At 35.2% G+C, this 26,321-nt stretch overlaps 1 protein-coding gene across 1 annotated transcript; it reads right to left on the bottom strand.

The window, feature by feature from the left end:
* Positions 1–10,547: 10,547 nt before the first annotated feature.
* On the bottom strand, positions 10,548–15,362 carry LOC122318311 (AP2-like ethylene-responsive transcription factor BBM). The gene is made up of 9 exons (XM_043135552.1): positions 14,587–15,362; positions 13,671–14,319; positions 13,483–13,565; positions 13,296–13,304; positions 13,029–13,117; positions 12,570–12,643; positions 12,418–12,468; positions 12,012–12,088; positions 10,548–11,735 (listed from the first exon to the last, which is right to left on the bottom strand). Exons 1-9 carry the CDS (start codon positions 14,825–14,827, stop codon positions 10,861–10,863), a joined length of 2,148 nt encoding a protein of 715 aa, XP_042991486.1. The 5' UTR covers positions 14,828–15,362; the 3' UTR covers positions 10,548–10,860.
* Between the last annotated feature and the right edge of the window lie 10,959 nt (positions 15,363–26,321).

The raw sequence follows: 26,321 nt of genomic DNA, 5'->3' as shown, positions 1-26,321 counted from the left end.
TATCGTTCGAACATTAACGTTTCTTTTGAACGGTTAGCAAGATACGTTCAAACGATCAATAGAAATACGTTCGAACGTTAAATGAGCCGATCGAACGGTATAAGAGATCGAACGGTGATGATCAACGTTCGAACGATATGGTAATGTCCTGCGTTTGAACGTTTTTTTAAGCATCTGGTATCGTTCGAACGGTTTGCGCATTGATGTTTGAATGCTACATTATCGTTTGAACGGCATGCCCATTAATGTTCGAACGTGAATCTGTCGTTCGAACGGATATTATTTTTATTAAAACCAATAATTATAAAAAAACTAAATAGACATCCATATTATTTGAAAAACATAAATTAGGAACTGTTTAATTACTCACAAAAGTTTTATAATAAGTACGAAGAAATAAATAACCATAAAACTAGCATTGTTCATACATAATTAGATAATGTCATAAGCTAGACGTAAAAAACCATCAGTTGGTTGGAGGCCTGTACTGTTGCATAAGCTGTTGCATTTGGAGTTGCATATCTCTCCTGAACTCTGCTTGTTCTTCTTCATGTTGTTTGAGGCGCATCTCCATGTCTCCTTGTCTCGCCAATTGAGCCTCTAACTCTTGTTGTTTTGCAACCAATTCTTCAATTCTACGATTCGCATTCTCTTGAGCTATAGAGGCAGACCCGGAAGAAGAGGAAGAGGGAGAAGGTTTTACACAGCGACCCAAACCCCTCAAATATCCTAAATGTTCACCCAGAACTTGTGTAAAAATCTCAACATCTGTATTTGAGGAATTTTGATCTGACGCAGATTCAGCACGCAGGGCAACCATTTTATCCTACACATAAGATAAAGAGTTAATATCATCATAAATATTCAAATATATTTATTTAAAACAAATTATAATACTTACATAATTTTCACGGGTATCAGGATGACTCCACTCTCCATTACGATTAGTATGTGATGCAGCATATAATTTTGTCAGATCATAATTGGCATCTGAATCTTGCTATAATAAAGATTTGTTAAGATATAAAATTATTATGGTCGATATATTCAGTTAACTATATACAAATAAAAGAATAGCAATACCAATTTTTTAGAGAGGCGGTGGAAAGATCTTGAGCCTGCATGATGAGTAATCTTCAATTTTGATCTATTTGTTTTGTTTATAGAACTTCGCTCCTACATAAGAATTGAAAATATTAAAAAGTGAAATTAAAAATAGGACTAAAATAATTAAATTAATTATACCTTATATGATGGATCCTCAAACATGTCACAAAGTTTTTCCCAATCAGAAAGTTGCACATCTTGAAAAGGATGTTGGCGTGCTTCTTCACTATTCTCAAACTTATTATAATGCTCATGACACCTCGCCTTATACTTGCGGAATGCATTACTCATAAGCTCTTCCACAGTTTTACGCTCCTCTCTCCGACCAAAATTTAATTCGAAATCATCCTTACAGAAAAAAGTTTGGACAAAAATATTATGAGAGCACAAATACCTTTTACAAACAGATGCTCTCTCACCAAGTCTATCTTATGAGAGCGCAAATTCCTACATTCTTTACATGGGCATCTAATACGTCCATCACTATCACATGTACCCAATGCAAACTCTAAGAATTTCTTAACACCTTCAGCATATACGTTGTAATTCTGACCCAAACGATCGCTAACTCGCATCCAACTCTTATCCATGCTGACTATCTTCATTATAAACAATCACGTGTGTATCAACAAACAAGCATGTATCATGTATCAATCAAGGAGCATGCCACCTTACACCGGGTAGTTGGTCCTATCCCATTCGGAATTGTAAGATCATAGTCGCAAACCTATCCTCTATAATCTGTCACGCCCAACAAAATTTCGGCAGCATCTCCCCAATGTTCTCCAAATATGCTCGTCTGGTTGTGTGCACCGACTTGTTAATCGTCGATACAACATCACCGAAACTGCATATCCGGAGAACAAGGGATAAATCTGCCAAAATCTTAATGCTGGACGTATAACAGATATAGATCGATAGTTTGCGAGAATGATCTTACAATTCCAAACTGTCCACTCTAGAAAATTCAAGAGTTATCAATCTTTCAATTAAGGCAGATTGATAACTCTCGAACGGGTCTAAGGCTAATATTGATGAACAAACAATATATGACGGGACGAAATTTAACATGTATCAAACAAACAATGCAATATATGTTAATTAAGTATTTATATTATTAAATAATTAGATAGTTGTTTTATATCTTTCAAAATATTTTATCAATTATAACTATTTGTATTGTAATTAACAAGCATGTTAATAATTATAACTATTTGTATTGTAATTAACATTCATTTTATTAATTATAATTCGAAATTTATATTTTAATCAAATTCATTTGATTACTTTTAACTTTTAAGTATTTAAGTATTATTAAATCCAGATTATTTGTATTTTATTTAAAATTCATTTTATTAATTCAAATATTAAGTATTTTTGTGTTATTAAAACAAAACAAATTGTATTAACCTATAGTTGAATAATTCAACATCATAAATAATTAAGTTTTGTAGCAAATCTGAGATGATTTGTAATTTAATTCATTCTCATTTGATTATTTGAATCTTTTAAGTATTTAAGTATTATTAAATGTAGATTATAAATAATTAATTTTTAATTCAACTCTTGCATTTAAAATGTTAATTATTTTAACACTGACCAACATAACGTTCAAACGGTGCTCGTCACCGTTCGAACTCTGGACATACGTTCGAACGGAACACGAATACCGTTCGAACGGATTACTTCCAGAAACCACTCGTCTTCAACCTCTGAAAACCCCAACATTTACAGTCCATATTACATCAAAAGATAGAAAACTATATGACGAACTCATGTAAGCAAACGAAAACACTTATATAAAAACTAAAATGAGGTCAAATTTAAGGAGAATACTTGATTTGGAGAGATAAAGCGGAAAATCCACCAAACGGTAAAAACTCTTCACCAAACGGTAAAAACAACATCTTAATCCGAAAATATAAGAGATTGATAGGAGTTAGTAATATTTGAGGGCTAGATTGAAGAATAATGGCGTTGGTTGGAAGAAAATGAGCGTGGGAGTGATATTCAGTCGACTGGAACGAGTGCGAGATTGTGAGGTTCTGTCGTGTAAATGTAGAACATTTACGTTCGAACGGTTGTTTAATGAACGTTCGAACGTCAAATTGATTAGCGGGAAAAATTTCCCCGATAATTTAACATTCGAACGTTAACATATACGTTCGAATGCTATGCGATGAACGTTTGAACGCCATTATTAAACCGTTCAAACGTTTAAGTAATATTGTTGCTTATTGTATTTTTTTTGCACTATACCTTGAAATATAATAACTTCTAAATATACTATAGTTTAGAGACATAGTAATATAACTATATAATATATAATCAAACAAATATTATATAGTTTAGTAACATATATAGTATAAAATATCATATTACATCTAATATTATAGTCAAGTACATATATTAACCTATTATATATAACATATATATGGTACCATAGCATAGGGTTATATGCATCACATGCATATATATATAATGTTTAGTACTATTATATTATTATTATATTATTTAATAAATGGATATATATATATATTAATATATATAGTGTCATCTATACTAGTATATATATGTGATACTAGTTAATATCACACATAAGTTCGTGTATGTTATATAAATACATGAACATAGTTTCATGTATATAGTAGTCTATATTATATTAATTATACTATATAATATAACTTATACTATATATTATATAATATTCAATAGTATAAAATATTTTAATTAAATATAATATAATATATACTATATATATAAAAAATTATATATATAATACATAGTGTTTAATAATATATAAGTGCATTAAATATATTGCATTTAATATATTTAACAGTTAAAATATATTATAATTGAATTAATTATTAAATAAAATATAATTAATATCGAATATTGCATTTAAATATTATTTATTATCATGAAAAACCGATTAATTAGGGAAGTGATTAATATTCAGTTAATACGTTCGAACGGTATAACTTACCGTTCGAACGGAGATGCATATATAAGCCCCCCACGTCACTTTCACCGGTGTTTACGTCTCCATTTCCTCCGTTCTAAGCCTCCAAACCGTCGATCTCCGCCGTTGAACGCCGTCTTCACCGCCGTCAACAGTGCCCACTCAAAGCCTCTACCTCTAACTACCAGTATTTTTCATTTTTAAAGCATTTTACCGTTTAGATTTAGGTTTTTGATAGATTAATTGTTTAACTTAGCGTAAACCGATTTATACATCAAAATAATCGGTAGATTTGCATAAAACCATGTTAGGAACGTTTATTTAGGTTTCTATTGCATTTATTTTGGTGTAAAATCCAGGGAATCGAAGGATTCCATGGATTTCAATGGCCGAGTCGACTCGGCCTGGAATTCCGATCGACACGAAGATCATTGGAACGCTATGCGTAGCGTTCGAATGATATAACATAACGGTCGAACTGTTTGTCTGTAACCGTTAGACCGTTACAGTAATACGTTCGAACGTATAACATAACGGTCGAACGGTTTGTCTGTAACCGTTCGACCGGTACATTAATCGTTCGAACGGTTTTTAATTTTATATTTATATTATTAATATTGATATTGAGAAATATATTTATTGTTGATAATGTTGTTCAGAATATCAAATATTATTAAATTGCTGTTTGTTTCAAACTACTGTAAATAGTTATTTATTGTATTTTTCTTGTTAATATTATATATCTAGTTTGTAATTATAAATTTCAGGTTGATTATAATGTCTACTTCTAGACCGGCACGTAAGCGACGCAATCTTGGTGAGAGTAGTAGTGGTCCAGTTCGGGAGAGGACAATTTCACTGGAGCGACCAGTGAAGATTTCTGATTTCCAAAGTCTTCTCTGGGAGGGTCATTCATTGCCCTCAATATTCAGTGATCGTGGTTGGGGACCTATCTTGGATGAAAGGGAGGAAGCATGGGAGCCAGTCTCCTACATTGATATTGTTGCTGAGTTCTATAGAGAACTCGGCAGTGCCAGCGCAGATGATTCTGGGGCCTACAGTATCACTGTCCGAGGAGTACCCGTTGTATTTTTACGAGATGGACTTGCTGAGCATCTCGGTATTCCTAGGCTGCCAGATGCATATCCAAATGTGGTGCCTAGAGAGTCTGATCCTTCAGTTGTAGCGGAGACAGTTGAGGAGGAGGCATCAGTTTATACTGATGAGGTCGATACCCTTGCTGATCACGAGGTGAGGGATTTGGTTGTTGGTCCAGATGCTCCACCGTATGACGGGATGAAGAGCATCAAACAGACAGATTTATCTTCTTTCTTTAAGATATTAAATTTGATAATTGCCAATAACATTGACCCTCGGCAGCACAAGACAGAAGTTGGCATTGATCGGACGAAATTTATGATACGGGTCGCTCGTGGCATTCCTATCGACTTGGTGGGGTATATATTCGATAGGATTCGATCAGAATCTCGGTACATTTCGATGGATATACTACCATTCGGAGTCCTGATCACCCGATATCTACTATGTGCTGGTGTTGTGCCAGATGTTGCTGAGCGTAAACGGGAGCCGATGGGACCGATAAACAGCACCACCCTCTCACGCAGCACGGGACACTCGAGACTGCGTTTTCGTGCACATGTTCCAGAACCAGTTGATCCTCACAGAGATGCACAGCCGGGAGATCATGGAGTCTCAGCTGCAGCTGCAGAGACATCTACACGGGCCGAGGCATCAGTCCACAGTGTTACTCGTGAGGAGATGGCTGACATAGTGCGTGCAGCGATCAGTGAGCAGACATCAGCAGTGATCGATGCAGTGCGTATGGAGATCCATTCTGCTGTGTCTGAGCTTTGTACAGAGTTTGCTGCCATGTCTACGACTCAAGTCACCATCAGTACTCGACTGACACAAATAGAGGAACGTATAGCTGCAGTCGAGGAAGTGTGCAAAGACTTGGGGTCTTAATTACTTTATGATATATTTTATTTATTTATTTCCTGTTTTTTGTATGAACAATATTTTGTGTTTTGTAAATACAAATTATAAGTATGAAATAGTATTGTTTTATATTTTCTAAACTAATTCTTAATTTAGATTATTCATATTATTTAATTAACCAATTTTTTATAATTATTAGTTAATCTAAATATAATTTAGCAAAAAACTTAAAAAATTAAAACCCTATCACCGTTCGACCGATTCAAATAACGTTTGAATGGTGAATATGCATCATTCGAACGGTTATTGTTTACCGTTCGAACGGTTTATCAATTTCCCTCCAAAATAATTTTGCCTATCGCGCCAATATTACGTTCAAACGGTAAAAATTAAACGTTCGAAGGGTTAATCATTAACGGTCGAACGGTTAACTTATTTGGGACAAAAAATTTTGTCCCTAAGAATACCGTTCGAACGCGTTCGAACAGTCTGGCTTAACCGTCGTCATTTTGGAACGAAATTCAAATTTCGTTCCAAATTCTCACTTTTTGAGACGATTTTCAATTCGTCCCAAACTAATTTTGCAAAAAATGTTTTTTGTTGTAGTGTATAAGGCTTTTCTCTTTTTCTTTTTTTTTTACCAAAGATGAGACGATGTTTTTTGACCTCAAAAGAAACTTTATTATATTGATAGTTAATTAGTTCACCGGCCTGCACATGCAAGTAGGCAATGAAACAAAACAATTTCTTATATATCTTCGTAGAATGATCACAATCAGTGTGTCACGTGCAAGAAGACCTCCTTAAGTCACATGCAAAATTGTGTACGTACCCTAGCTAGCTAGGTACCACCACAGATCAGAGATTTGGCACACATGCATACACATTTCAAAGAGAAGATCAACTTAGGCCATGGAGGAGCAATAATTATGAACTCTAAACTTTGATATGGCTTGCAATTAGTTCAAGAAATAGCACGAGTTATATGTATTTTTTTTTCTTGTTCTTAGTTAAAGTAGGGGAGAGATGAATTAAGGGTACTAGTCAAAGTCAAGAAAAGGTTTGAATCCCAAGAAGAGTTTCAAACCCTACATGCATTTTTGGATTAAATCAAATGCAAGATGAATGAAACCCCCAAGAAAGAGACGAGAATGAGCATTCCTAGGGGGCTTGTTACCTTATGAGATGATTCTATTTGAGATGGCAAGGGACAAACACAGACACGCATGAGACTACATGCAATATTTTTATAATTTTAATAGACAAGTGGAAGGCCAAATCCCATATAGGACTTTGGGTCCACAAAATTTGGTGGGTCCACTAAGTCATTTGCTTCCTTTTTTTTTTTTTTTTATTAATTTGTTGTCGGCATACAGTAAATGAAGTGTAACAAAATTCACCCATTAATATATAAAGAGGGCATTATTTTTGTTTTATTTTTTTGTCGGCTTACAGCATATCCTAGATGAAAGTGTACTAAAATTCACTGAATCCTTAATATAAAAAGAGCATTAGTATAATTAACTTTGACCTCAATTTAAGAGTTGAAAATTGTGAACGTGGTTTTACTGTAACGGTCTGTTTTGTACATACTAAGGCCTGGTTGTTGAGTTAAGTTAAATTATTTATAAAAAATAATGAATTGAAATGGTGAAATAAGTTTTATGGGATCTACTTAAGATAAGTTTAGATATATTTATAGGGAGTTAAAAAAAGTTATAGATCTCATTCGTAAAGAAGTGTTAATTTGAGAAATATTGTGGGTTCCACGTGTAAAGAAATTTTGAGTTGAAATAAATTTAATAATGTGAGAGTTATGTGTTTAGATTGTAAACTCAACTTTAAATCAGACTAAATTGAATTGATACCAAATCAGTCCAAATTTTAAACAGAGCTAAATTTAGTACTTGTGATAACTAAACCCATGCAAAAAATATATAAAAGCTTGAAAGTCTCATGTAATTAAGAGGGAGACAGGGCATGGGAGCAAAAGAGGGTTATGGGGGTTGGACACTTTTTAGCTTTAATAAAGTCATTACTTTTCTTGGAAATCTATTCTTCGATGGAAGGGGAGGGGGAGAGGGAGGGGAAGAAGGAAAGGGTTGTTTGCATGGATAAAGGTGCAGCAGGTAAGTAATTAGCAGATGCAGAGAGAAAATGGCAATATTCACGTCTGGTAGTGGTATTCTTTCCAAGAAGGCACGGTTTCTCCGCTGATTTCTCCAATGCAATCCCAGTTCCCACTGGCTTTATTTTGTGCCTTTGAATATTGCCTCCTCGGTTTTCATGCATGCTACTTATGACCTTATGTGCGCTTTAACTTCTTGTACTCTTATGTCATTTAAAATATTTATACATGGTTAAACTTTATTTATGAGACTTCTGCCCTTCCTCTCTCTCTCTCTCTCTCTCTCTCTCTCTCTCTCTCTACTTGATTATTAATGGGGTGTTCCTTAATTCCTTTTGCTATGATCTTTTGATCCTTTGGTAGTACTGCGATTTTTTTTTCTTATCTTTTTTTAACCCTTTTCTGAGCATTAGCACTACTTATATTATTGTGTCTTTTGTATGAACTTTTCCTTTACGAGGGAGGATGTATTAATTCAGATTCGATCTTCTCGCAAGATTTATGATTTTATTTTTTTAAGAAAATTAATTTATTTTTAAACACTTCCAAGTACCATATAGTATATAATATATATACGACGAGGGTAATTACCGTGCGTATGTCCTGATCATTATTTAAGACTGTCATGCACCCTGATGCGATAGGAAGCGATACTAGTCTAGCCAGTATGGTACCAAACGAATATATTCATGCTAACTACAATATTAAATCATGGATAATTAACTGAAACCACTAAGAAATTAATGATTAATTATCTTGATTATCAATAAGCTGTAGTACTGTAAATTAATGTCATGATAAGTTGATAACGAGAAGTACCGTCTGCTACATGTACAGATCAAAGCCATGCATTGAACTAGCCACACCGAATAGTTTAAAATATTTTTAAAAAGTTTATATATATATTTTTTAAATATTTAAAAAATCACAACATCATTTAAAAATATTTCTTAATCATTATGTTAAAAATAAAAATCAGTGGCGTTTATAGTACGTGGAATAAGCATTACCCTAATGATAATAATATAAAGCTCACTCGATATATATAGTTTCCTCCCTATTAATTCAGAGTCGATAGCTGCAAACTAGAAAAATCCTCAAATCATTCTAAATAATTTGGATAGTGAGTTGAAATAAAAATTAAAAGTTAAATAAAATATTATTATAATATTTTTTTAATATTATTATTATTTTGAAATTTGAAGAAGTTTAATTATTTATATATATGTATTTTGTATAAAAATTTAAAAAATTTATAATAATGAGATGGGATGAAATGAAACATTTTCATTTCTAAACGAAACTAAAACGGCGTGATCATATTGTACACTCATGTGAGAGTTCGAGCAGGCATTAATATATAGAAACTGGCCGGCCGTTGGAATTATTACTATTATACACGTGATGTATATGTTTATATATATATATATATTGATAAAGTGATGTATATGTTGGAACCGCGTAAAGATCAAGGGCTGGACATATTTTACATTTTACTGATAGACTAAGTTAATTACAACTGAAGTTTCATTTAATCACTTAATATAAGTACTACATGCAACGTCTCTAGCTAGCTACCAAGTAAACAACCATTTTTAAATAGCATCCGATCGAGCAACACATGATTCACATGCAACTAATTTATAATTTCACTTAATGCACCCATAAATTCTGCTGCTAATAAGTATTTGCATGATGATCATGTGAAATCAATCACACCAGCCTTGTCAAGAGTTTAACAACCTAATGGCATACAACACGGTTTTCTAAATAAAAAATCTGGGATTGAAACCCCCACCCCTGTATCAAAAAAACAAAAACCACACCAACCTTAATTTGTCGTTAATTTCATAAAATCATACTAATTGTAGGGTTAGTACTACTCTTGGGCTTAAATACATAATCTTTAGCATAAGTGTACATGTGTATATATATATATCCTTAAGTTTAAAATGGCACTACAAGAGGAATGGGTATTTATGACTAGTTATTTGCGACAAAAATGAGTATTTATGATGAAAGTAGACACATTTTAACATAAAATAATCATTTTGACAAAACATAACTGGAAGTAAATAAACATTTTTCTTATAATACGAATTGCATTATTTGTTGTGACCTGACCATGATAAGGTTTTAGTGAAACATTAATTGGTAGCATAATTAATGAATTATCTCTCATGCATGTATAGTTAGTGAGTTTTTGTGCTTAATCAATAATTAATTGGTAGCATAATATATGCATCATGATTAGGCAAAGCATGATCCCGAATATATAGAATTACTTTAACAAAGTACCTTCTCGCTTTTGTAGAAACATGGAACGAACAAATGGAAAACCCCATTCTTTGTATCTAATCGTTATGTTATTCAATGTGACAAAGGCTGGTGTAAATAAAAACTTTCCGAGGATCCATCCATTTTGAACTGAAGCTCCCAAAATTCATAGCAAGTGAGAGCATGCACTCGCTATTGCTGAACTTCAGCTACTATAGCTAGACCCTTATAAAATTTGCACGCTTGCAAGTTAGAACTCACAAAGGAGACAAAAAAAAAGAGGCCTATCTTCCTTGGGTCATTTAGTAAATTACTAGAAGATAGGAGAATGAAAAATCAAAACTAGGAAATCAGTAGTGTGTACATGCTTTTTTCTCCCTACATTGTCCACTCTTCCAATCCATTTTTCATCCCTTTCATTCTTTAGCTAGGTATCATTCCACACCGTGAAAGTTGGAGCTGCTGCATGGCAAACAGCCATATTGCTTGACCTCGGCGCTAGAGTTGGCACAGCAGTTGGCACCCAATTGTTGCACATCGAGCCCTGATCATAAGCGCTGGCCTTAACCACACTTGCCGATGAATGCTGTGAAAGATAATACAAGTTCCTGGCATGGTAAGGATCTGCTGAGGCAAACACGTTTTCATAACCAAGTGCCTTCACCTCGCTATCACCAAAAGTACCGTGATTGCCTTGACTTTGGTTGCTATCGTTGGTAATTATCGTACTCATTGGGATTGCATAGCCACCATTGCTTCCATACCCAACTCCACCATTACCATCTGCGCCTCCTTGACTGCCATAAATGACAGAGTTAGAGCCAGAACTATGCTCCATAGAAGCTGAGTCCATACCCATTAGGTTGTGCAAAACATTAGGCTGAAAGAAATTGTGGGTATTTCCCAGTTGTAACTGATGAAAATCTTGAAAGTTGTTGGGAGCTTCAGAATCTTGTTCTTGCTTACACCAAACCCTTTGCCCATATGGGTAGTGCATGCTATAAGGTTGAGCTTGTTGGAATGCAAGAGTAGGCCAGCCATGGTGTACAGCACTACCATAGCCATTGATTCCATCGGTTAGCCGAGAAGTGATGTTTTCATCATCTGTTCTTTGCCCGTCCACAGTCATCTCAGCCTGTTCAACATCTTTTAAACGCTTCGCAGCCCCACCAATGGGCAAAGTGCTGCTCTCGAGTATGCTTTTAACGTCATATCTGCTCATGTCAAAGTTTGTTACTGCATTCAGTCCTCGGAACTTGATGGCAGCAATGTCATAGGCCTCTGCTGCTTCTTCTTGGGTGCCTACATTTAATAAGCAAATGGAATGAAGTTGAACGTAAACCAGACCCGATAATGTTATTAAATACGTAATGCAGTCTGGTGGCTGTTAATTTGTATCTTCTTTCGATGTAATTCTTTCTTATTTTTTTCTTCGACTATAATATCACTGCATTAGGATAGGGTGCTCTTCCGTACACAGCTTCACATCTCTCATCTTCCATATAGAAATTTACGAAGTTCACACCATAAGGTTATTTTCAAAGAACGAAGTAATTCACATGCGGAATAAGAACTCACTAAAAGTTCCCAAGTAAAGGTCTTTGTTCCCTGCAACTCTTCCAATTCTTGCTTGCCATCGTCCATGCTGGTGGTGTCTGTTACAAAAACCAATAGCAACTGTATATAAGAAGTTAAGAACATGCGTACTATTGCAACGGCCACATCATACCCTGTCAAGATTACTGACGAGTAACTACTCCAATAGGAACAGTACGATAGGTTTTTTCATTTCTAAATATATACGAGATTTCCAGAAAACGAAAAACCAAACAAATTAAGGAGGTGGGAAAACATGCATGCATGAACAGAACCAAAGTTCATGAAGTAGGTTCAAGGTTGCATTAATTATGTATAAAACCATGCACACTATTCCCAGTTAAACGTATCATTATTATTTTTAATAAATACATTAAACTCTTATTACCTTGTCACTCCTCTATAAATAGATGCACCCCGTGAAAACCCACTACTTTTCCTGCACCAAGAAAAACTCATATTGCTTGGTCAATTTAGAAATTTAAATTTATCATAGCGTAAAGCGTAGAGAAACTCAATTCATCACGAATTAAAACTTACCTTCGCAAAGACGCAACATACTCTTGCCTGGTCATGTGCTTCATTTCTTCCAACTCTTTCTCGTAGTTGTTAATCTGAATTTTTGTCGTTAAAAAAGGAAGAAAGACAAAATGTCGGAAATCAGAACCTTAATATAATGGTTAAATACATTGGAGAACCGTTCGTTTCGCTGGTTATATTGGACAACATCCCCCGTTCACCGGGGATCGATGCTCTGTAGGAGTACACGAACACATTGTATATATATAATGTGCATGCATTTCAATATATATATATAGTAGTCCTGACATTTCCCCATTATCTTAAGGTTAAAGTACTGTATATATGTTGATATTACCGCAAACATTGGGAGATTAATTCTAATACAGCCAGTAGATAAAATGACTTGGCGGTCACTTAACTCTAATTGATCAGCACTTTAAGTTATTGACCAGAAGATCAGGATCAGTGGAGACTTACAGGAAAATTTGTAGTGGTAGTTGTACCCCAGTATTTTAGTGCTGCTAAATCATAAGCTCTTGCTGCCTTTTCTTCTTTGTCGTAACCTCCTAGATAAAATTAAAAAAGTGGCCCATAAACATAAAATATTCCTTCTTTTTCTTTTTTGTCTACGCTGAAGTGAAATTTCGATCCAGAAAACAAAACAAAACAAAAATAATAATAATAAGAAAGAAAGATCAAAGAAAGAAAAAAAAGGTATATATCTAACAGTCCTTTTACACTTACCCAAATAAACTGCAAGAATGTTGAGGATGCCCCACATCACGATATGGAAAAAAGAAAAAAAAACCCACATAAGGAAAGCACGAGTACACAACGTCATGTTTTATTAATTAAAAGGAATCGAAAAGAGACGCCAGCTAGCTGTTGATTTTGGAAATGCCGCAATGGGTAGAAAAGATATGTGCTCTACCTTGTCTTCCTTTGCGAGTTTGTCCCTCTCTTCTACAACTATTATCCCAAAGATGGGCCTCATATCTGCCAGTCCATCTGTGCCTGGAAAATCAGTTTAATCCTCGAAACATTAATTATCACAAAAACAAGTAAAATGTAGATATAAGAACGCAAAAAATACTGATCGATGAACAAATCTTAGCACACCTTGTTACACCACGGTATATTGAAGTCCTCTGTCCAAATGTATCAATGGATTTTCTTGGCACTGCCTCGATAGCACCAGTTTGGCTATCAAGCCCAGATGTTGTCTTCTGCAGCTTATTATCCGATGAGGAACTCTCTCCACCACTTGCACCACCAGCAGTACTCGCCGTTAGAAGTGGCAGTGTCGAGCTAGACTGTGATCCGGTGCTCATTGAAAGCGACAAGGTTTGTGCACTTGTTAGGCTTGCATTATTTCCACCACTACTTGCACCAGCACCATCGTTCTTGTTATCCTGCTGAGGCGCTGGTGCCGGTTGGTTCCTCAGCCAGGTCTTGATCATGGACAAACCAATAGAGCTATTGTTGTGGATGCTACCACTACAACCGCCGGCGCCACTGCTTTCCACGCCGTTTGCTGCTTCTGAGGGTAACTGTAAGGAACAGTTATTGAACATGTAGTCACCATTGTTATTGTATGCGGCGTTTTCGTGATGCCCAAAAGAGTGTCGGCCGAGGAAGTTCTCGAGCTTTGGCTGGTTTTGGTTTTCAAGGTTTTGGCTACTGCACGGGTTACCCATTAGCATAGACAGGTCTGTTGTGGTCTTGTAGTGAGTACTCGAGTTCATCCCTAAACCCTTCATATTCCAATCTGCAAAACAGCATAAAATGGTTAAAAATCAGAGATTTCTGCTTATGTAATATTATTTTTAGCTTGGGTTCTTAGAAAATATGAAAAGCAAGGTAAAGCGAAAGCTCCGAACTTCTTGAAGATTATAATATTGCCATTTCTAAGTTTTTTTTTTTCTCTTCTTTCCTTTGCTTGGACTTTCAAAGAATCAAATAGATGATTAGGGTTTTAGGACTTCAACTTTACAAAAACGAGAAAGAGATAAGAGAGTGTGTGGTGAGAGACAACCTTGGGCTTGATTGTTTCTATTGAATGCTTCAAGTATGCCGAAAGGGGGAGGCAGGTTGAGGGATGGAGCAGTCGAGTCAGAAGTGAGATCGAAGCAGTCGCCTGAGACATCGGTACCGGAGATGTCGTCAGAGTTGAAGGCGAGGCGAGGCTCGGTGTTTTGAGAGTGATCTTGATCAGCAGGCTGCGATGGGAGTTCTTGAGGCGAAAGAGAGAAACCCAACCAGTTCATGGAAGCCATATATCCTTTTTTGGGGGAAAATAATATTGATTGGAGTTGAGCAAAGGGAGATGAGGAACTAGTTCATGCATGAACAAGAGAGAGAGAGAGAGAGAATCAATCCATGAGTAGAGAACAGAAGGACGATAAGAGGAAAGGTCAAAAAATATGAGGAGAAAATGAAAAACCCCTTTACCGAAGCAACATGAAGATCATATATATACATATATCGAGACTCGAACAGACACAAATCCTAAATGGGCGCCTCTTACTTAGGAGCACTTGTGTATTACTTGCTCTTTGATAAATGATAATAGAACATGGTAGAGGCTTTTTTAATTTCTTTTTGTTTTTGTTTTTTTTTTGTTTTTGGAGATAGTAATATTGTATTTATAAAGGATCGAGGCGCCCACATCATCACTACAAAATGAGGTTTTAAAATACATATATACACCATTCTCTCTCGTTTTTGGCTGATTAAGATCACCAAATCTCTCTGATCTATTCCCTGTCTAAATTATGAGAATGCAAGTTTTCTGAAAAGAATAATCAAAAGGTGAACGAGCAGCAATAATTAATCTTGAATGAATTAGGCATGTTGTACTTCTGCGGGTGGTAATTTAAAGTTGTTTTGGATATCAAACCAAACATAGGCGACTCAAGTTGTACTTATCTTCTTGCCTTTGATAGTTTAGAATTAGTGATTTTATGAGTGGTAATAAGCCTAACGCACATGCATGGGTCATACCTACGACCACGTGCTTTCGTAATCTCAAAACAAAGCCTGTTACATATTCCCCCTACCCAACAGCTTGGACTTCAAAATTGGTATCCCTGATTCTGTTCAACCTAACATTTCGTATTTATTTAGACTCATTATTCAAACTCTGTATATATCATCGAGCTGGATCTTCTTTCTGAGGAACACCTGTAGAAGTAGATATTATTTTATCTGACAAAGTGTGACAAGAAACCCACACGCAGCCCCTCTCCACACCCATTTATTCATGCCCACCTGGACGTACAGTAGTCATTTCTTGTCAGATATGTTATCAGACTCAGACACCCTCCTTTTCATCTCATTGCGCTCTCTCTCTCTCTCTGTGATCTCTGCCTACAAACAAACACCCATAACTTTCTCACATTCCATCCATCCATCCATGTTATATTATTTAACTATTATCCCCAAGTCCTAATCATAAACTGCGATACCCCGCTGCAACCGGGAGTCTCTGATCCTCTCTCTCTCTCTCTCTGAGAAATACTTTCTCTCTCTCAACTGTGCACAAAACAATAATTCATGCATGACTGACACTTTTTTACAATGAAGAGAAATGCAGAGGAGGGGAATCCTAAATATATGTATTCGTTTTAAAAAAGTGAGGAAAAATGAATGGGAGATAGGTTTCCACCTTGCACCCCTGTATGAGGACATTAACCCTTGTCTTCCGGCTCTCGGAGCTTATTATTTCATTCTCAAGCTCTAGTTTGAAGCGACAGATTGGAAGAAAAATCTAAAAGCATCACTTGATGTGATATATATCCGGCCATTCAGTGCTAGCTTTTGTAAAACTGAACCTTTTTCTTTCACTTGCGAAAGTCATTAAAATTTCATTTGTTTTTCTTTTTTCAATTTATCCATGAAATGTATACAAATGGTTAAACAGTAACACCCCCCCCCCCCCGGGGCCCGCCCGCGGCGGGGGCAACAACAAAACTAAAAAAGAAAAATACAAAAAAAAGGCAAAACCCTTTATCCTATCTATTTACATGTTGGAACTTATACCGATTCAATTGTTTGGAAAAAAATATGCATTTCCCAAATCAAAACCAAAAGCAAACATCTATGGGCCCCAAGCTCTGATTCAAATATATAAAAATATATAAGTATATATATATATATTATAACTTTGTGTCTAATTTGTATATCTTTCTTAGTGTTTGATACTTTTGTTCTTGTTGCTGTCCACAATCCATAACGAGCACCAGTCAATGCTCTTTATAAATAGGCAGTCTTAAGGCATGTCTTGGAAATTGTCAACAAATTTTTAATAGATCTTTCTTATATTCATCAAATTAGAATTTTTTCTCATTTAAGATTTTATAGTAATTACATTTTGTTTTCTTGTTTTATTTTAAGAAATTAAATTAGAGTACAATATTCACGTTGCATCGATATTTCTCTTTTAAAGTTTATAATTATGAGGGTGAAAGATATTTAACAAAATAGTAAAGTTTAAATATATGACATTACTACTATACATTAATAATCAAAATGCAAAACATAGTTTCTGGTTTACACATATTACCTCTTTTTTTTTTTTTTTTTTTTAAATTCCTATATATATCGTTTCTATAATTTAATATCTTCTCTTAACTGCAACATATGAAAAACTTAAGAACATTAGTAGTGAAGTGGCTAAACTTTGGCCAAAGTTCGGCTAGAGAATCCACTTTTTTCACTTTAGCTAACCACTTTTTATTGACATCAAATAATAAACTCACTAAATTTATCTCTATTTTATTAAAATATCTAATTTTAATTTTAATTTATATATATTTTTAAAATCCTAATAGTAACTGGAATATTTATTCCTTATTAGAAAAGCACACATTATAGCACGTCAATTTCCAGCAAATCTTATTATTCCAATAGACATAATTTTCTAATGGTCATATCTTTCTAACCGTTATACTCTTCCAATGGTCTTAATGTTCCAACGGATATATATTTTTTAAATTCCTAACTATTTCAACGGACATAAGTTTCTAACAGTCTTATTTTTTCAACAGTCATACTCTTCCAAATGATATATTTTTTTAATAGCTATGTTTCTCCAACAATTATATTCTTTAACTAAAAAACTAAATATTTCCTCCACAGTTTTATTCACTTTAACTCAAGTTTCTTTGTAAAATTATTTTTTTCATTTTCTCCCAATGGATTGTTTACTTTTTCGGATAATGGCACCATCATTTATTTTCATGTATGATTGTATTAATATTTTACTTTTCTTTGCACTATCATTTCTTTTTGTCTTTTTTGAAAAATGTGTAACGTCTATTTCTCACATGCAAAGAATTTAGTATGTCCTCTTTGTTACTGTTTTATTGAAGGTTTAATTCATATTATAGAGTTCTAGAGTTCTAAATTCAAGTAGTATTGGGCTACTTATCATCAAAATGTAGAATGCAGTATGTCTTTTGCATGTCCTTACTTTGAAGCATAAAAAAACAAGCCAACAAACAATAAATATGGTTCAAAATATCTTTCATGACAATGAATCAAATACATTCCAAAATATACTACTTTGATTAAGCTTTACGACTTGCAAGGATTTCCATTTGTCGTTGAAGATAGTATTCTTGTAGTATCAGAGACATGGCACTTGTATTAATTGTCATAATTCTTTCTTTTTTATTTTCTTCATTCTATATTACTTTCTCCTACTAAACAAGCACCTTATCTTGCAAAAAACGCAATTCTTCTTTCCTAAGATGAAGCATCTTATTGTCATGATCACATGCTTCTTCAAAAAGTTTTATTTTATTCTTTCTATCTTCCTTCATCTTATTTAGTATTATGAGAGAATACAAATCCATTCTTTCTTTTCTTTGTCGTTTCTCTTTCTCATCTTTACGGCCTATTGGTCGATCCAAATTCGCCTAAATTTATTGAATCCAAAGTTGAAGTATTTGAGATTGGCTGTATTTTTTCCTTGGCTTTACTATTTTCATATGTTCTACCCACTTTGGATGAAATCTTAACATGGCCCAAAGTGGAAAGTTTTCTCCACTAATTCTAGGTACGTGACTTTTTCCTTGCCAATCTACATGGAGTTTAGCACCATGAAGTTAAGAAAAGGTGAAAAACATAAAACAAATAGGATTGAAAACTCAACAATATATCCCAACAGTTAGTTGTGCCCAAAATCAATGGGCTTAAGTGGGATAATCAGCAAATCAGCCATCTTTGCTCACCAACATCAGAGCATCTCCATTCTCCACCACCATCCATAAATGCCTTACCCCACACCCACTTCCTTCTGTCCCACTCTTTTTTCTATTTGTACATCACATAATAAGAATTCAAATGATCTAAATAGAGACACGAATACAACAAGAGCACTCTTGCAAAAGCAATATGAATCAATGTGTGCACGTCTTTTTCAAAGTACACATCTACATGCAACATCCCAAAAAAGAAACAAGAAACGGTGAAAAAGATACTATGTCTTGCTCATTAAAACCACTTAATTGATTCCTTCAACTTGTACCATGTAACCACAAAACTTATTTACCGCTTGTTGAATATTCGATCACTGATTCATTAAAAATGTGTAGTTATGTGTAGGTTGAATTTTTTTGTTTTCCTTAAATATTCATAAATGCTTTTCCATAACATCTTGTAATTTTGATCTTTTACTTACACCACATCTAAGGAAACTTCAAGTCATCCCTCCACAACTATCAAATTTTGCTCATTACTAAAATATGTACCTTGTTGTGATTTTCGTCCAGTAGGTTCAATCTCAATAACCTCAACTATGGGTAGAGATAGTTACTGTTCATTTATCTCATTTGTGGATTACATGAAAAATTCATTGTTATTTAGAAGATTTGTGAAGTAGGCATCTTGGCAGTTTCTTGAATTCATTCTCATTATAGATGTATAGTAGGCAAGCTAAGAATATAGAAAAATCTATATTTAGCCTCTTTTAGTCATATACATAAACACTTGGTAGGCAATAATGACAAAGGAAAAACAAATAGAATATTAGAGGAAGTGATTCCGTGTACAATAGTAAATGAAAACCAATACATTCTTCTACATATAGGAAATTAAGTGGAGCTTTAAAGAACAAACAATTCAGCAAAACACATAGAAATCTCAAACAAAAGACTAACCTCACATCCATTCAAGCAGGTTGAAGACAAAAAAAAGAAAGCCAAAACGAACTTAATTAATTAAGAATTGGTTAGTAATAAAACAAACTAGGAAACTTCTACAAAAAATCTCAAAGCTCATCAAAATTGAAGAATTCCAATGAAAAACAAAGCTACCAAGTGAAAAAAGAAATAAAAAAAACATAAAAAACTAAGGAAAAGGTAAACCAAGTCAAAAAGGAAGTGAGAACCTCTAATTTACTAGGTCTCTGAACCTCTAAACAAGAATGTTGTCTGTATGTTGAGCAAGAGTGTTTCCTGGGCGATTCTGGAGGTGACTTTTTTTCCTGGCTTTGGAAAGTCCAGTTCTTCAAGAATTTTCTCTTTTCGTCACTTTGGTCTAGTTCTCTCCACTAGGGTTGTCTACTGATGGCGTCTTTCACCCCTCTAATGGCTTCTCCATCGACTAGGAATGCTAGGTTCGATGCGGCTACTGCAAAATCTTATGCATAGGCGGTGTGCAAGAAAATAGAGCAATCGGCGTTTAAACTTCCAATGCACTTTCTGGTTGAAATTGATGGTGAGATGGCTTTGTTTTTCAAAATCTGAAATGTCTAAAGCTACAGAGGAATTCTGGTTTGCTCTGGTGATGAAGTTTATGAGGACTCACCCATCCATTGACAAAATATGTCCCTAAGCCTAGGTTCAGAGACCTAGTAAATGCCTCTAGATTTCAACTGCTGAAAAGAGGGGTAATACAGATTTTTTTGGACAATTTAGCTAGCAAGATTACAAGCTCAATGAATGAGGAATTGTCTAGCCCCTATACTAAAATAGAGGTTGTTGATGCTTTTCTAGAAATGAACCCTTCGAAAGCTCCTGGTCTAGATAGAATGGCCCAATTTTTATTTTTTTTTATTTTTTTTCTAGAAATATTGGCATATAGTAGGTAGGTCAGTCACAACAACAACATTGAAAGTCCTGCAAACTGGTGAGTTTCCAAATGCATTGAACCATACTTTTATTACTCTTATTCTTAAGAAAAAAATCTTTGAAATGATGGTTAATTTTAGGCCAATTAGTTTATGCAATGTCATTTACAAGCTAATTTCAAAGATGATTGCAAATCGATTGAAAAGAGTGCTTCCTGCCTTAATTTCAAATCTCAAAGTGCTTTTGTTCTTGGTTGTCTTATCACAGACAATGTTCTTATTGCTTATAAATTAAGTCATTATTTGAAACATAAGAAATGTGGTAAACAAGGATATATGTATCTTAAACTAGATATGGGTAAAGCTTATGATTGTGTTGAATGACATTTCTTAGAGACTACGATGTCTAAGCAAGGGTTTGAGAAAAAGCTAGTTGATCTAATCATGAAATGTGTGACAAGTGTGAGTTTCTTTGTGTTGATTAATGGTGAGCGAAAAGGTCCAATTGTTCCTAGTAGTGGATTGAGACAAGGAGATCCTCTCTTCCCCTATTTGTTTTTGTTGTGTACAAAGGGATTGATCATCTCTTTATTGAAGAAGGTTGAGAGAGATGGAGAGCTAAGGGTTATTAAAGTATGTTGAAGAGCACCTCAGATCAATCATCTGCTATTTGCAGATGATAGCACGATTTTTTGTGAGGCAGATATTGAGGAGAATAGAGTGGTTCAAGAGCTACTGGACACCTATTAAAAGGCTCTGGACAAAAGAGAAAACTTCTAAGATTTTCTCTAGTAACTTTTCAATAGTAGGAAGGGAAAGGATTCTGCATATGTGGGGGATTCAAAATGCTCAATAGCATGAAAAATATCTAGGCCTTCTAGCTATGGTTGGTAGATCTAAAAGAAGGGCCTTTGCAGATATTAAATAGAAAGTATGGAATAAGCTGCAAATTTGGAAATAACAATTACTCTCACAAGGGAGCAACGAGATTCTCATAAAAGTTGTGGCCCTTTCCATTCCTACCAATTCAATGAGTTGTTTTCTTCTTCCAATGAATTTTTGTAAGGAGCTGGAGGATTTGATGGCAAGTTTTTGTGGGATCAGAAAACAAATGAGAGAATGATCCATTGGATTAACTGGGAGAAGATGTTTGAAACAAAGGCTAAAGGAGGGTTAGGCTTTAAGAATCTTCATACTTTTAATATGTCTCTTTTAGCTGAACAAGGATAGAGGATTCTGCAGGGTGAAAATTCAATGCTTTAGAAAATATATCAGGCTAAATATTTTCTACAAAGATCTTTTTTTCTAATGCTAAGTTGGGTCACAACCCCTCATTTTGCAGGTGGTGGATTGGTGATGGTAAAACTGCAAAGATGTTGACTGATTGTTGGGTTCTAGGGTACCAAAACCTATTGCAAGAAGTGAATGTGAGCAATCTTAAAGCAAATGAGAAAGTTGAGACCATTATTGGTTGTAATATAGGATGGTGGAATGTGCCCAAGATCAGAACTCTCTTCAATCCAAAAGCTACCTCTGATATTCTAAAGATCATTATTGCTCCAAATGGACAACCAGATAAATGGGTATGAAAGGAGTGAGTTGTTTAGTATCAGAAGTGCATACTTAATAATTAGAGGACATTAATAGGCTAATGCTGGGGAGTGCTCTTCTGCTATAAGGCAACACTCTTTGTGGAAAGCTATTTGGAAGATAAGAATTCTACAAAAAGTTAAGATTTTTGCTTGAAAAGTATGTAAAAAATACTTCTTACATTGTCTAATCTTACAAAAAGGAAGCTCCTAACTCAAGATACATATTATTTCTACAATGCAGGTATTGGAACTCTACCTCATGCTTTTAATTTACTACTATGATATTCATAAACATAGGAGTAGTATATTTCCTATGTAACGTGAGATGGAAGGGGAGATGTTTGTGATAGATATAGCAATGAAACTGCATGAACATGGAAGAGATGAAGATATGACAGTGTTCTTTTTGCTAGCTTGGTGTTTCTGGTTTAGAAGAAACAAGTTTGTGAATGAACAAACCATTGTTGAGCCCAGACAAGTTGCTGATCATGCTTTATCCTTAAAGCATGAGTTAACAGCAATTCAAAAGGCTAGTGGTACTGATCTGAAAATTTTTTATAATTGAAAGCCTCCTGAGTCAATTTTTTTAAAGTTAAATGTCAATAAAGCTATGTTTTCTGATTTGCATAGAGCTGGGGTTGGGGCTGTTTTAAGGGATGAAAATGGATAGATTATTATGGCAGCAAGCAAAGTTGAGCATGGGTTGCAAAGCCTGAAGATGTTGAATTGCTAGCCATTTTTAGAGGGCTTTAGCTATATGGAAACATGGGAATCAAGGAGCTTGTTGTTGAAAGTGACTATTTGTTATTGATCAAAGGCCTTCAAGAAGCTGCTGGGCTTTCTTCAAGACTTGGTATTTATATGTCAGAAATTATGAAGATTGATGTGCTTTATTTCTATATAAGTTTTGTCATACTTTTATTCTTAATTTTATACTAGTTTGTATTTAATTTTCTTATTTATTAGTTTTATTTATTTATTTTGTTTATTTTTGTTTAGAAATAAATAAATTAAAAGAGTCATGAAAATTGAATGAGTCATCAAGAGAATAAGAAACATTCATTTCTCGAAATTTCTAAAGTACCCTTTGGTATTTAGAGGATAACTTTTTCTAGACAACTTCAATAAGGGTAATTTCTGTGATGGCCCGCTTTTGCGTGTATTTTCACTGAAGGGTTGTTTTTAATTTAATTAATATATTGCTTTATTTATTTTAAATTATTGCATTTTAAAATTGATTTTTATTTGTTGGATGTTGTGTTTTATTTATTTATTCTTTTTACGATTTTTAATCTCGTTTTCGGCGGTTTTGTTTTGTTTTCCAGAGTGAGGATTGGACCTCATTTCTTTCCTACATCTTTTCTTTTCCCTTTTTCATTTTTCTCTTTTTCTCTTTTCTTTCTTTTTTCTTTTTTCTTTCTTTTCTTTTTCTTCTTCCTTTTCTTTTTCTTCTTCCTGCGCGAAACCCCCCCCGTTCGTCTCTCTCTCTCTCCTCTCCCACGCCGGTTCCAGCTCAGCCCCGACCCACCGCCGTCCAGCCACCGTGGTCGACACCACCCCCGCCGGTCGAACCCCCTCCTGCCGGCACACCACCCCACCGAACCCCAGCCCCATCCGGCCAGCCGTTTGGCCGAAAAACGCCCTACAAGCTCCACGGTTTTTGCCCCGATCCGCCGCTGTCGCTCCGCCGCCGTCCACCACCTCTTCACCACTTCATCACCGGTTTCTTGCCGTCCTAACCCACCCATTTCCGGCCTCTAATAGCCGCCGGAACAGCTCCCACGAGCCAGCTTTCCATTTTGGAAAATCCGGCCATCAACCACCATTTTCGCCGCCACCCACGGCCAAACTTCACTTCCACTAGCTTCATAATCATCCTTAGACCATTCCCTATCAATTCCAAACCTTGGTTTGTCCCCGTTCAAAAGTGGATATTTTACAACCCACGGCCACAGTGAATTTTCACTGTTACGTTGCTTTCCTTCCGCCGTTTGCAACGCCGCAAGCTTTCTAAAAATACCGTATAGCGCTGTAAGTATTTTCCAAACTCTACTTTTAGATTTAAATATATTTTGCTCTTATAATAAATTATTGTTGTTGGTTGGCTGATTCCGGACTGAGTACGAGGAGTTCGGGGGTCGGATGGATTGAGGACGGAGTGCTTGGTTTTGCTTGTTTGTGTTTGCTTGATTATTTGTGCTATGAGGTGTGAGTTGCATATTGGGTTTATGTACATATTGTTTTTAATCAGAAAATCCCGTTTTATTGGCGTAAATGGTTTTTGGGTGCGTGTGTCTCACGAGCCCAAGCCGGGATGGGTTATTATCTCGGTAGAGCTCCTCTAGTCACTCAGGAGTGGATAAAACTGAGTGACATCCCCTGGGTTATCGCAAGGCGACGACCGGATCGCACGATACGGTAACGCTGTCGTGTCGACTCCGTGGTCCCTAAAGTGGCGGGGACTAGAGGCTAGCCCGGCCAGGTACGCGCGAGGCGCGAGTCTGGGCATCGCTCGTTTAGGTGTCACATGCGTAGTCGTTACCTACGGTGTGGCACAGAGCCAGGGTGTGCAGATGATCCCTATGGGAGATCATGGTGCATGCATAATCAAATTGTTTTTATGGTTTTCGGATGTAGGCCATTTTCTGGGAAAATGGCGATGCTTGGTTTCCGAGGTTTTTGATCCATTTTCTGGGAAAATGGTGGTTTGGGTCATTATCTGGGATAATGGCGAGGCTTAGTTTTAAGGATATGTTTTTGTGGGCCAAATGGGTTTTTGGCGTGCGTGGTAAAAAATGTGGTTTTACGGGACATATGCATTGGCTTTTCTTGCATCCATGTTGTTTGAGTTTTATATGTTTTTATCTAGTAGTGTTTGGAGTTTACTTACCTGCGGCACCATTTTTGATACCGTAGATTTTGGTGCAGAGATCGAGGATGAGGAGGAGGAGGCTGAGCCCGAGGATGCGGCTCTGCTGGGGTGCTGATGTTATGTTTTGTATTTAGTATAAAATTATATTTGTGTCTTGTAATATTTATTTATGTATGTTTGAAACAGCTTGTATTATGTTAAGAAAAATTCTGGTACTTAGTTTTTGTCTTGCTCTCCGCTGCGTATTTATCGTGCACATTAGTCGCTTTTTCACACACTTGGCACACGTCGATAGGGTGGTGACCCGTGATGTCATCATCCGGACATCTCGATTTCTCCGTGTTCGTGCGTGGGGATTTGGGGGCGTCACAATTTCGATGTCTACAGAATGCCAAGAGAAAACCATACAACTTTCATATTAAAGCAGAGCCAAAAACGCACATCTTCAGAGAGGAAACGGTGCTTCAAGTAGAAGGTAAAAAATCTACAGAATTGGAGTTTATCAACTATAGAGATTCTCAATCTACATAGAGTTTCCTTCTTAACTCTTTAATCTTCTCTTTGTATAATTCTCATTAAGAATTCCAGAATTATTATAGTTTGTTTTGATTAGATTATAAATTAATTTCTATTGCTAAGGTTACGATGTAGCCTCTTTATAACAATTCCGAATCTTATTTCATTGTGATCATAATTTTATCATTCCTTTTAAGTATACATCATTGAGTTTAATGCCTTCAATTATTTGGCCAATAGTTGAATGATTTGTTGTGCATGTTAATTCAAGAGATAATGCATGTAGTTTAGGTTCGTATGATATATGCTACGAATTGAACGAAAGACAGGAATGTGCCAATGTGATTTGTGCAGCTTTTATGTGAAATATTATTAATCTTAATGTGCTCAAATGGTTTTAAATTTGCATAAACATATTGCAGGTTATCGTATGTTGAATAATTCTAATTCTACTTAAGAGATGGTTTTAGATAAGTTAGAATATTTCGCTGTCAAATAGGATGATAATTGATTGATTGTATGGTTAAGATTTGGGATTGGATTGGTTAGGTGAGTCGAATACCTTAGTGTTTTCTTCTTGGGTAAAATCTTATTCTTTTCAAGTGTTTGGTCAATTCTTCAGTTGTTGATTTAATTTAATTTGTTGCTAATTTTCTAATTTAAAATTTACTACTTTGCTTGATTTTCAAATAAGTTAGAATTAGAACAATTTTAAT

Source organism: Carya illinoinensis, chromosome 8 (assembly GCF_018687715.1).
Source record: "Carya illinoinensis cultivar Pawnee chromosome 8, C.illinoinensisPawnee_v1, whole genome shotgun sequence".
NCBI lineage: Eukaryota > Viridiplantae > Streptophyta > Magnoliopsida > Fagales > Juglandaceae > Carya > Carya illinoinensis.
Note: the sequence above shows the minus strand (reverse complement) of the source record. Positions and strands in the feature narration are given on the sequence as shown.